Genomic DNA, 12,469 nt, shown 5'->3' on the forward strand with positions numbered 1-12,469 from the left:
AGGGCCGTGTGTGTTACTATGGAGGGCCGTGTGTGTTACTATGGAGGGCCGTGTGTGTTACTATGGAGGGCGTGTGTGCGTGTGGAGGGCCGTGTGTTACTATGGAGGGCCGTGTGTGTTACTATGGAGGGCCGTGTGTGTGTTACTATGGAGGGGCTGTGTGTGTACTATGGAGGGCCGTGTGTGTGTTACTATGGAGGGCCGTGTGTGTGTTACTATGGAGGGCCGTGGGTGTGTTACTATGGAGGGCCGTGTTTGTTACTATGGAGGGCTGTGTGTGTTACTATAAAGGGCCGTGTGTGTGTTACTATGGAGGGCCGTGGGTTACTGGTGGGTTACTATGGAGGGTCAGTGTGTTACTATGGAGGGCCGTGTGTGTTACTATGGAGGGCCGTGTGTGTTACTATGGAGGGCTGTGTGTGTTACTATGGAGGGCCGTGTGTGTTACTATGGAGGGCCGTGTGTGTGTTACTATGAGGGCCGTGTGTGTGTGTTACTATGGAGGGCGTGTGTGTTACTATGGAGGGCCGTGTTACTATGGAGGGCCGTGTGTTTACTATGGAGGGCCGTGTGTGTTACTATGGAGGACGTGTGTGTGTTACTATGGAGGGCCGTGTGTTACTATGGAGGGCCGTGTGTGTGTTACAATATGGAGGGCCGTGTGTGTTACTATGGAGGGCTGTATGTGTGTACTATGGAGTGCCGTGTGTGTGTGTTACTATGGAGGGCCGTGTGTGTTACTATGGAGGGCCGTGTGTGTTACTATGGAGGGCCGTGTGTGTGTTACTATGGAGGGCCGTATGTGTGTTACTATGGAGTGCCGTGTGTGTGTGTTACTATGGAGGGCCGTGTGTGTTACTATGGAGGGCCGTGTGTGTTACTATGGAGTGCCGTGTGTGTTACTATGGAGGGCCGTGTGTGTTACTATGGAGGGCCGTGTGTGTGTTACTATGGAGTGCCGTGTGTGTGTGTTACTATGGAGGGCCGTGTGTTACTATGGAGTGCCGTGTGTGTGTGTTACTATGGAGGGCCGTGTGTGTTACTATGGAGGGCCGTGTGTGTGTGTTACTATAGAGGGCCGTGTGTGTTACTATGGAGGGCCGTGTGTGTTACTATGGAGGGCCGTGTGTTACTATGGAGGGCCGTGTGTGTTACTATGGAGGGCCGTGTGTGTTACCATGGAGGGCCGTGTGTATTACTATGGAGGGCCGTGTGTGTTACTATGGAGGGCCGTGTGTGTTACTATGGAGGGCCGTGTGTGTTACTATGGAGGGCCGTGTGTGTTACTATGGAGGGCCGTGTGTGTTACTATGGAGGGCCGTGTGTGTTACTATGGAGGGCCATGTGTGTTACTATGTAGGGCCGTGTGTTACTATGGAGGGCCGTGTGTGTTACTATGGGGGGCCGTGTTTGTTACTATGGAGGGCCGTGTTTGTTACTATGGAGGGCCGTGTTTGTTACTATGGAGGGCCGTGTGTGTTACTATTTAGGGCCGTGTGTGTTACTATGGAGGGCCGTGTTTGTTACTATGGAGGGCCGTGTGTGTTACTATGGAGGGCCGTGTTTGTTACTATGGAGGGCCGTGTGTGTGTTACCATAGACCTCTACTCACTCTCCTCTGTCTCCTCCCTGTTGTTCTACACTACATGACCTCTACTAACTCTACTCTGTCTCCTCTCTGTTGTTCTACACTACATGACCTCTACTAACTCTACTCTGTCTCCTCCTCCCTGTTGTTCTACACTACATGACCTCTACTAACTCTACTCTGTCTCCTCCTCCTTGCTGTTCTACACACGTTTAGCTAGAATCCTTTTTTCAAAACCTAAACAGGTCCATGTAGCACGATCGATTTTGTATTTCCACTCGTTCAATTTGCAAAGAAAGTAATCTGTGAAAATCTCACCCTAAACGTTGCTTCAACCAATCATATCACGTTCATATTTATTCCTCAGAGATCCTAGAACGTAACCAGACTTCACTCTATCATTAGGGGTGTAGTATATCCTATAGGACACCATATCAGAGATCCTAGAAGGTAACCAGACTTCACTATATCATTAGGGGTGTAGTATATCCTATAGGACACAATATCAGAGATCCTAGAACGTAACCAGACTTCACTATATCATTAGGGGTGTAGTATATCCTATAGGACACCATATCAGAGATCCTAGAGGGTAACCAGACTTCACTCTATCATTAGGGGTGTAGTATATCCTATAGGACACTATATCAGAGATCCTAGAACGTAACCAGACTTCACTCTATCATTAGGGGTGTAGTATGTCCTATAGGACACTATATCAGAGATCCTAGAGGGTAACCAGACTTCACTCTATCATTAGGAGTGTAGTATATCCTATAGGACACCATATCAGAGATCCTAGAGGGTAACCAGACTTCACTCTATCATTAGGGTGTAGTATGTCCTATGGGACACCATATCAGAGATCCTAGAACGTAACCAGACTTCACTATATCATTAGGTGTGTAGTAAATCCTATAGGACACCATATCAGAGATCCTAGAACGTAACCAGACTTCACTATATCATTAGGAGTGTAGTAAATCCTATAGGACACCATATCAGAGATCCTAGAATGTAACCAGACTTCACTATATCACTAGGGGTGTAGTATATCCTGTCTCCTTCACGATTTGCCCAAATGTCCCAGGGTGACTAAAAGTCTTGTAGTTCACTCATACTTCCAAGTTATCTGTCTGAAACGTTGCACATACCCTCTGCTGCCATCTTGTGGATACTATCGGAATTACAACCAGAGTGATGGCTTTCGCTGTGACCTTTCTCTTGCATTTCAAAGATGGCGACAGAAAAACAAACGGTTGGTTTTGTCTTTGTATTTTCTTCCACCAGATCTATTGTGTTATATTCTCCTTACATCTCTTTCACATTTCCACAAACTTCAAAGTGTTTCCTTTCAAATGGTACCAATAATATGCATATCCTTGCTTCAGGGCCTGAGCTACAGGAAGTTAGATTTGGGTATGAGTCCTTTTAGGTGAAATTAGAATAAAAAGGGGCGGATCCTCAAGAGGATTTATCCTGTGGCCAGTTCCACTGCCTCAGAGTTCTAGTAGTCATAGCAATGTCTATTCCATCTTATTCATGGCTGTGTGGTCCGGTTAGAACATGTACTGTTCTTATGTTTTACTTACTAACCAGATTCTATATATGTCAATTTTATATACTGTATGTAAATACATGTTTGGGAAAAACAACCTGTTATTATTTTATTGAGGCAGAGTATTCTGGGTTTATAAGGGCTTCAAGCTTGTAGGGATAACAGTCAAGACCCAAGACCCTTATCTGACGACAACACAGACATACAGACATTTCACCGGGTCATGACTGGAATGGAGCTAGGTCGGGTCTTTTCCTGTCAATGTCACGGCGTGTCACTTCCTCTGACGTCACTTCCTGTCCTTTGTCCAACAGGGTATCATGCTTGTGTATGACATCACTAACGAGAAGTCCTTCGAGAACATCAAGAACTGGATCAGGAACATTGAAGAGGTATGAAGCTACCGCAGCAGGTAGCCTAGAAACAATCAGGTGTGAAGCTACCGCAGCAGGTAGCCTAGAAACAATCAGGTGTGAAGCTACCGCAGCAGGTAGCCTAGAAACAATCAGGTGTGAAGCTACCGCAGCAGGTAGCCTAGAAACAATCAGGTGTGAAGCTACCGCAGCAGGTAGCCTAGAAACAATCAGGTGTGAAGCTACCGCAGCAGGTAGCTTAGAAACAATCAGGTGTGAAGCTACCGCAGCAGGTAGCCTAGAAACAATCAGGTGTGAAGCTACCGCAGCAGGTAGCTTAGAAACAATCAGGTGTGAAGCTACCGCAGCAGGTAGCCTATAAACAATCAGGTGTGAAGCTACCGCAGCAGGTAGCCTAAAAACAATCAGGTGTGAAGCTACCGCAGCAGTTAGCCTAGAAACAATCAGGTGTGAAGCTACCGCAGCAGGTAGCCTAAAAACAATCAGGTGTGAAGCTACCGCAGCAGTTAGCCTAGAAACAATCAGGTGTGAAGCTACCGCAGCAGTTAACCTAGAAACAATCAGGTGTGAAGCTACCGCAGCAGGTAGCCTAGAAACAATCAGGTGTGAAGCTACCGCAGCAGTTAGCCTAGAAACAATCAGGTGTGAAGCTACCGCAGCAGGTAGCCTAGAAACAATCAGGTGTGAAGCTACCGCAGCAGTTAGCCTAAAAACAATCAGGTGTGAAGCTACCGCAGCAGGTAGCCTAGAAACAATCAGGTGTGAAGCTACCGCAGCAGTTAGCCTAGAAACAATCAGGTGTGAAGCTACTGCAGCAGTTAGCCTAGAAACAATCAGATGTGAAGCTACCGCAGCAGGTAGCCTAAAAACAATCAGGTGCACTGGCACACACACACTAACACGCACTAACACACACTAACACGCACTAACACGCACTAACACGCACTAACACACACTAACACGCACTAACACACACTAACACACACTAACACGCACTAACACGCACTAACACACACTAACACACACTAACACACACTAACACACACACAGACGGTTTCACACACCCGTTCCATCTCTATAAACTTTTTTTGCAATACTCACTCTTCTCTTTCTGTCTGTAGCAATATTCCGTCTTTTCATTCTGTCTGTAGCAATACTCAGTCTTCTATCATTCTGTCTGTAGCAATAATCAGTCTTCTCTCATTCTGTCTGTAGCAATAATCAGTCTTCTCTCATTCTGTCTGTAGCAATAATCAGTCTTCTCTCATTCTGTCTGTAGCAATAATCAGTCTTCTATCATTCTGTCTGTAGCAATAATCAGTCTTCTATCATTCTGTCTGTAGCAATAATCAGTCTTCTCTCATTCTGTCTGTAGCAATAATCAGTCTTCTATCATTCTGTCTGTCTGTAGCAATAATCAGTCTTCTCTCATTCTGTCTGTAGCAATAATCAGTCTTCTATCATTCTGTCTGTAGCAATAATCAGTCTTCTATCATTCTGTCTGTCTGTAGCAATAATCAGTCTTCTATCATTCTGTCAGTCTGTAGCAATAATCAGTCTTCTCATTCTGTCTGTCTGTAGCAATAATCAGTCTTCTATCATTCTGTCTGTAGCAATAATCAGTCTTCTATCATTCTGTCTGTAGCAATAATCAGTCTTCTATCATTCTGTCTGTAGCAATAATCAGTCTTCTATCATTCTGTCTGTAGCAATAATCAGTCTTCTCATTCTGTCTGTAGCAATACTCAGTCTTCTCTCATTCTGTCTGTAGCAATAATCAGTCTTCTCATTCTGTCTGTAGCAATACTCAGTCTTCTCTCATTCTGTCTGTAGCAATACTCAGTCTTCTCATTCAGTCTGTCTGTAGCAATACTCAGTCTTCTCATTCTGTCTGTAGCAATAATCAGTCTTCTATCATTCTGTCTGTAGCAATAATCAGTCTTCTATCATTCTGTCTGTAGCAATAATCAGTCTTCTATCATTCTGTCTGTAGCAATAATCAGTCTTCTCATTCTGTCTGTAGCAATAATCAGTCTTCTCATTCTGTCTGTAGCAATAATCAGTCTTCTCATTCTGTCTGTAGCAATACTCAGTCTTCTCTCATTCTGTCTGTAGCAATAATCAGTCTTCTATCATTCTGTCTGTCTGCAGCAATACTCAGTCTTCTCATTCTGTCTGTAGTAGTAATTAGTCTTCTCTCATTCTGTCTGTAGCAATAATCAGTCTTCTCTCATTCTGTCTGTAGCAATAATCAGTCTTCTCATTCAGTCTGTCTGTTGCAATAATCAGTCTTCTATCATTCTGTCTGTAGCAATAATCAGTCTTCTCTCATTCTGTCTGTAGTAGTACTGAGTCTCCTCCTTCTCTGTCTGTCCGTAGCATGCCTCCTCTGACGTGGAGAGGATGATCCTAGGAAACAAGTGTGACATGAACGACAAACGACAGGTGTCAAAAGAACGAGGAGAAAAGGTATGGAGGGTCTCCGAGTTTCAGGGTCTCTGTGTGTTTCAAATAAGCACTGACGAGTCTGAGATGTCTTGTTGCAGGGTGCGTTGGAAACAATGTGATAACGTTCCAGAGAAAAGAGAAACCCCCACACTGCCCTTCATAGTGTCTTTGGTGAAACCCCAACATTGCTCTTCATAGTGTCTTTGGAGAAACCCCCACACTGCCCTTCATAGTGTCTTTGGTGAAACCCCAACATTGCTCTTCATAGTATCTTTGGAGAAACCCCCACACTGGTCTTCATAGTATCTTTGGAGAAACCCCCACACTGCTCTTCATAGTATCTTTGGAGAAACCCACCACACTGGTCTTCATAGTATCTTTGATGTAAATGTACTCCCAGTTGTATGTTTGACAATGCTCATAATATACAGTATGATCTATGTCTGTCATAGCCAGCCCAGTTCTCCCTTCATGATGTAGTACAATTCCCTTTTGTAACAGAAAGGTAACGTCACTTTTACGTTCTGCGCTATGCCTCTTGGAATGTGTTGCATTGGGGGGAGGGGGGATATTTTTTAAAGGTGCATGGGGGGGAGGGGGGCTGCTGTTGATTTTTTTTTCAAAGGTACATGGGGGGAGGGGGCTGCTGTTGATTTTTTTTAAAGGTACATGGGGGCTGCTGTTGATTTTTTTTTAAAGGTACATGAGGGGGGGCTGCTGTTGATTTTTTTTTTAAAGGTACATGGTGGGGGCTGCTGTTGATTTTTTTTAAAGGTACATGGTGGGGGCTGCTGTTGATTTTTTTAAAGGTACATGGTGGGGGCTGCTGTTGATTTTTTTAAAGGTACATGGGGGCTGCTGTTGATTTTTTTTTTTAAAGGTACATGGGGGAGGGAGGGGCTGCTGTAGATTTTTTTTAAAGGTACATGGGGGGCTGCTGTTGATTTTTTTAAAGGTACATGGGGGAGGGGGGGCCTGCTGTTGATTTTTTTAAGGTACATGGGGGGAGGGGGCCTGCTGTTGATTTTTTAAAGGCACATGGGGGGGGCTGTTGATTTTTTTAAAGGTACATGGGGGAGGGGGCTGCTGTTGATTTTTTTAAAGGTACATGGGGGAGGGGGGTGCTGTTGACTTTTTTTAAATGTACATGGGGGGAGGGAGGGGGGACTGCTGTTGATTTTTTTTTTAAAGGTACATCTGTAACATGCGTTATTAACATGAATTGTTCTCATAATGTTTTATTGGTCACAGTTGGCGATTGATTACGGCATCAAGTTCTTAGAAACAAGCGCCAAGTCCAGCCTGAACGTGGAAGAGGTGAGTTCTGTTCCATACTATTCCCTATTTATTCATTCTTCTCTCAGTCTTTTTCCATTGAAAACAGGACATTTTTTCCTCTAATAAACGTGTTCCTGAAGTATACATTTTTTTGTTGTTGTTTTGTTTTGAAACACAGTCCTTTTTCACACTGGGAAGAGACATAATGACGAGACTCAACAGAAAAATAGTGAGTCTATGTTTGTTGTTTTTGCAGATGATGCTCATATGATATGATGTATACTTATCCAGAACGTAAGTTCCAACAGTTGTTGACAGCAATGGGATCTTAAGAGTGGTAATTGACCTTTGACACAAACCCTTTCATCCCCCCCCCCACACACACACTTTAGAACGACAACAGTCCTCCAGGAGGAGGTGGGCCGGTCAAGATCACAGAGAACCGGTCAAAGAAGAGCAACTTCTTCAGATGTTCCCTGTTCTAGTGGATCCGTCCTCTCCTTTCCATGGACTGATACAGCCCTCATCTGGCCTGCTGCTTCCCCCGAGAGCTGAGCAGAATACACCCCCAACCCCTCACCAGGCCTGGTACCAGGCTACCTACCTAGCACTCCTCCAACCCCTCACCAGGCCTGGTACCAGGCTACCTACCTAGCACTCCTCACCAGGCCTGGTACCAGGCTACCTACAGTGCCTTGCGAAAGTATTCGGCCCCCTTGAACTTTGCGACCTTTTGCCACATTTCAGGCTTCAAACATAAAGATATAAAACTGTATTTTTTTGTGAAGAATCAACAACATGTGGGACACAATCATGAAGTGGAATGACATTTATTGGATATTTCAAACTTTTTTAACAAATCAAAAACGGAAAAATTGGGCGTGCAAAATTATTCAGCCCCTTTACTTTCAGTGCAGCAAACTCTCTCCAGAAGTTCAGTGAGGATCTCTGAATGATCCAATGTTGACCTAAATGACTAATGATGATAAATACAATCCACCTGTGTGTAATCAAGTCTCCGTATAAATGCACTTGCACTGTGATAGTCTCAGAGGTCCGTTAACCTGTTGAAACTCCCCATCCCGGATCCGGGATCGTGACTAAAGCCTCAGGCTCATTAGCATAACGCAACGTTAACGATTTCTGAAAATCGCAAATAAAATGAAAATAATGCGCCTGCTCTCAAGCTTCGCCTTTTCTTAACAACACTGTCATCTCAGATTTTCAAAATATGCTTTTGAACCATAGCAATTGACTAATTTGTGTAAGAGTATGCTAAGCTAGCTTAGCATTTTGAGTAGCATTTAGCACGCAACATTTTCACAAAAACCAGATAACCAAATAAATAAAATAATTTACCTTTGAAGAGCTTCGGATGTTTTCAATGAGGAGACTCTCAGTTAAATACCAAATGCGCAGTTTTTCCTGAAAGCGTCTGTGTGTAGGAGAAATCGTTCCGTTTTGTACATCACATTTGGCTACCGAAAACGAACCGAAAATTCAGTCACCTACAACGTCAAACTTTTTCCGAATTAACTCCATAATATCGATCAAACATGGCAAACGTTGTTTGGAATCAATCCTCAAGGTGTTTTTCACATATCTCTTCATTGATATATCGTTCATTGGGAAGCCTGCATTCTCCTCTGAATTCTGTGGAAAAATACTTTTGCTGACTTTGCGCACCAATTTCGGCGCAGGACACCGGGCGGACACGTGGTAAATGTGGTCTCTTATGGTCAATCTTCTAATGATATGCCTACAAATACGTCACAATGCTGCAGACACCTTGGGGAAACGACAGAAAGGGCAGACTTACTCCTCTCGCATTCACAGCCATATAAGGAGACAATGGAAAACAGAGCCTCAAAAATCCTGCTCATTTCCTGGATGCCGTCTCATCTTGGTTTTGCCTGAAGCTCACGTTCTAGGGCACGCACAGAAAATATCTTTGCAGTTCTGGACACGTCAGAGTGTTTTCTTTCGAAAGCTATCAATTATATGCATAGTTGAGCATCTTTTTGTGACAAAATATCTTGTTTAAAACGGGAACGTTTTTCATCCAAAAATGAAATTGCGCCCCTAGAGTTTCAACAGGTTAAAAGCGCAGAGAGCATCATGAAGAACAAGGAACACACCAGGCAGGTCCGAGATACTGTTGTGAAGAAGTTTAAAGCCGGATTTGGATACAAAAATATTTCCCAAGCTTTAAACATCCCAAGGAGCACTGTACAAGCGATAATATTGAAATGGAAGGAGTATCAGACCACTGCAAATCTACCAAGACCTGGCCGTCCCTCTAAACTTTCAGCTCATACAAGGAGAAGACTGATCAGAGATGCAGCCAAGAGGCCCATGATCACTCTGGATGAACTGCAGAGATCTACAGCTGAGGTGGGAGACTGTCCATAGGACAACAATCAGTCATATATTGCACAAATCTGGCCTTTATGGAAGAGTGGCAAGAAGAAAGCCATTTCTTAAAGATATCCATAAAAAGTGTTGTTTAAAGTTTGCCACAAGCCACCTGGGAGACACACCAAACATGTGGAAGAAGGTGCTCTGGTCAGATGAAACCAAAATTGAACTTTTTGGCAACAATGCAAAACGTTATGTTTGGCGTAAATGCAACACAGCTCATCACCCTGAACACACCATCCCCACTGTCAAACATGGTGGTGGCAGCATCATGGGTTGGGTCTGCTTTTCTTCAGCAGGGACAGGGAAGATGGTTAAAATTGATGGGAAGATGGATGGAGCCAAATACAGGACCATTCTGGAAGAAAACCTGATGGAGTCTGCAAAAGACCTGAGACTGGGATGGAGATTTGTCTTCCAACAAGACAATGATCCAAAACATAAAGCAAAATCTACAATGGAATGGTTCAAAAATAAACATATCCAGGTGTTAGAATGGCCAAGTCAAAGTCCAGACCTGAATCCAATCGAGAATCTGTGGAAAGAACTGAAAACTGCTGTTCACAAATGCTCTCCATCCAACCTCCAACCTCACTGAGCTCGAGCTGTTTTGCAAGGAGGAATGGGAAAAAATTTCAGTCTCTCGATGTGCAAAACTGATAGACATACCACAAGCGACTTACAGCTGTAATCGCAGCAAAAGGTGGCGCTACAAAGTATTATCATAAGGGGGCTGAATAATTTTGCACGCACAATTTTTGGGTTTTTGATTTGTTAAAAAAGTTTGAAATATCTAATAAATGACGTTCCACTTCATGATTGTGTCGCACTTGTTGTTGATTCTTCACAAAAAAATGCAGTTTTATATCTTTATGTTTGAAGCCTGAAATGTGGCAGAAGGTCGCAAAGTTCAAGGGGGCCGAATACTTTCGCAAGGCACTGTACCTAGCACACCCCCAACCCCTCACCAGGCCTTGTACCAGGCTACCTACCTAGCACATCCCCAACCCCTCACCAGGCCTGGTACCAGGCTACCTACCTAGCACTCCTCCAACCCCTCACCAGGCCTGGTACCAGGCTACCTACCTAGCACTCCTCCAACCCCTCACCAGGCCTGGGTACCAGGCTACCTACAAAGCACTGGGTCTTGGCCAGGCCTGGTACCAGGCTACCTACCTAGCACTCCTCCAACCCCTCACCAGGCCTGGGTACCAGGCTACCTACAAAGCACTGGGTCTTGGCCAGGCCTGGGTACCAGGCTACCTACCTAGCACTCCTCCAACCCCTCACCAGGCCTGGTACCAGGCTACCTACAAAGCACTGGGTCTTGGCCAGGCCTGGTACCAGGCTACCTACCTAGCACTCCTCCAACCCCTCACCAGGCCTGGGTACCAGGCTACCTACAAAGCACTGGGTCTTGGCCAGGCCTGGGTACCAGGCTACCTACAAAGCACTGGGTCTTGGCCAGGCTAGGCTACTTATTGCTGCTGAACTGCCTGGCTATTCTGTAGGCTACAGAGGAAAGCGACTCGCCATCCCATCTTTAAAAAATGACACGTTAGAAAACCAAAGCAATTCTGAAAAGAACAAGGAATGCCCCTCAACTGCACCCCTCTCTCCCTTCCCCAAAGGAGTTAGTCCCAAATGGAACCCTTTTCACTATATAGTGCACTACTCTTCACCAGAGCCTTATTATGCAGGCCCTGGTCAAAAGTACTGCACTATATAGGGAATAGGGTGGCATTTTGGATGCAGTACATCCCCCTCCCCCCAACAGCTCTGATTGACAGTTGAACCCTGTCTTCTGTGTTCTTTAACTCACCCCTGGAAACGCTTTGTTGTTTGTTCAGCTTCCTGTTTAGCTGACGCTGCCTTTCCCCTGTATCCACTCGATGCACAGTTCACTTTTTCTTTTGTTGTCGCGTGTCTTGTCTTTCTTTACCTGCCTATCTTTCTGCAGGGGGGGGAAAGATTGACACCTGAAGAATTGGAAGAGTTTGTTTGACGTGGATCTCAGTTGGTTTGCTATTAGAGAAGAATATAGTCGTCTTTTAAAGTGCTGAATGAACATGACTGCAGGGAGAGATGGAGAGAAAAGAGAGTGTTGTACTGCATGTTCTGCCCGCGCTAGAAAGGAAAATGTAACCGTTGTTTAGTATTCTACCAAAGCTGATGACTTCATTGTGGTGGTTGTTTCACCAATGTCTTTATTTTTTATTTTTTTGGTCTTTTAGTTTTATATAATCTTTATGATAATCGCACTGGAGATCGTTATGGATGTTTCAATGATTGTTAAAACACCGCCTCTGTCAAAAAGGATGCTGCAGTCATTCAACGATGCATCCCTGGTCCAGAGCACTAAAGGCTAGATTCAGAACCGCTCTTCAGAAACCCTCTCTTCAGAACCACTCTAAAGAGTTAAAGGATGCTCATTGCTTGGCACTTCAACTGATGACGGTCTCAGAATTGGCTTCACTCAATCGGACGTAATGAATGACTAGTTTTAATGTTGTCACTTAGTCATGCACTTACAGAAGGAGGTTTCTCAATTACTCCAACTTAAAACCACTGAGCACCCTCTACTCAATTTAAAACCACTGAGCACCCTCTACTCAATTTAAAACCACTGAGCACCCTCTACTCAATTTAAAACCACTGAGCACCCTCTACTCAACTTAAAACCACTGAGCAGCCTCTACTCAACTTAAAACCACTGAGCAGCCTCTACTCAACTTAAAACCACTGAGCAGCCTCTACTCAACTTAAAACCACTGAGCAGCCTCTACTCAACTTAAAACCACAGAG

General features: G+C 44.5%; 1 protein-coding gene across 1 annotated transcript; it reads left to right on the forward strand.

Moving 5' to 3' along the window:
* Positions 1–3,320: 3,320 nt before the first annotated feature.
* Positions 3,321–8,744, forward strand: LOC135529002 (ras-related protein Rab-8B). Its single transcript, XM_064957962.1, has 5 exons — positions 3,321–3,538; positions 5,900–5,989; positions 7,220–7,285; positions 7,425–7,475; positions 7,639–8,744. The coding sequence occupies exons 1-5, from the start codon at positions 3,467–3,469 to the stop codon at positions 7,729–7,731; spliced, it is 372 nt and encodes a 123-aa protein (XP_064814034.1). The 5' UTR covers positions 3,321–3,466; the 3' UTR covers positions 7,732–8,744.
* Positions 8,745–12,469: the final 3,725 nt, after the last annotated feature.

This window comes from Oncorhynchus masou, unplaced genomic scaffold, assembly GCF_036934945.1.
Source record: "Oncorhynchus masou masou isolate Uvic2021 unplaced genomic scaffold, UVic_Omas_1.1 unplaced_scaffold_1072, whole genome shotgun sequence".
Lineage (NCBI taxonomy): Eukaryota > Metazoa > Chordata > Actinopteri > Salmoniformes > Salmonidae > Oncorhynchus > Oncorhynchus masou.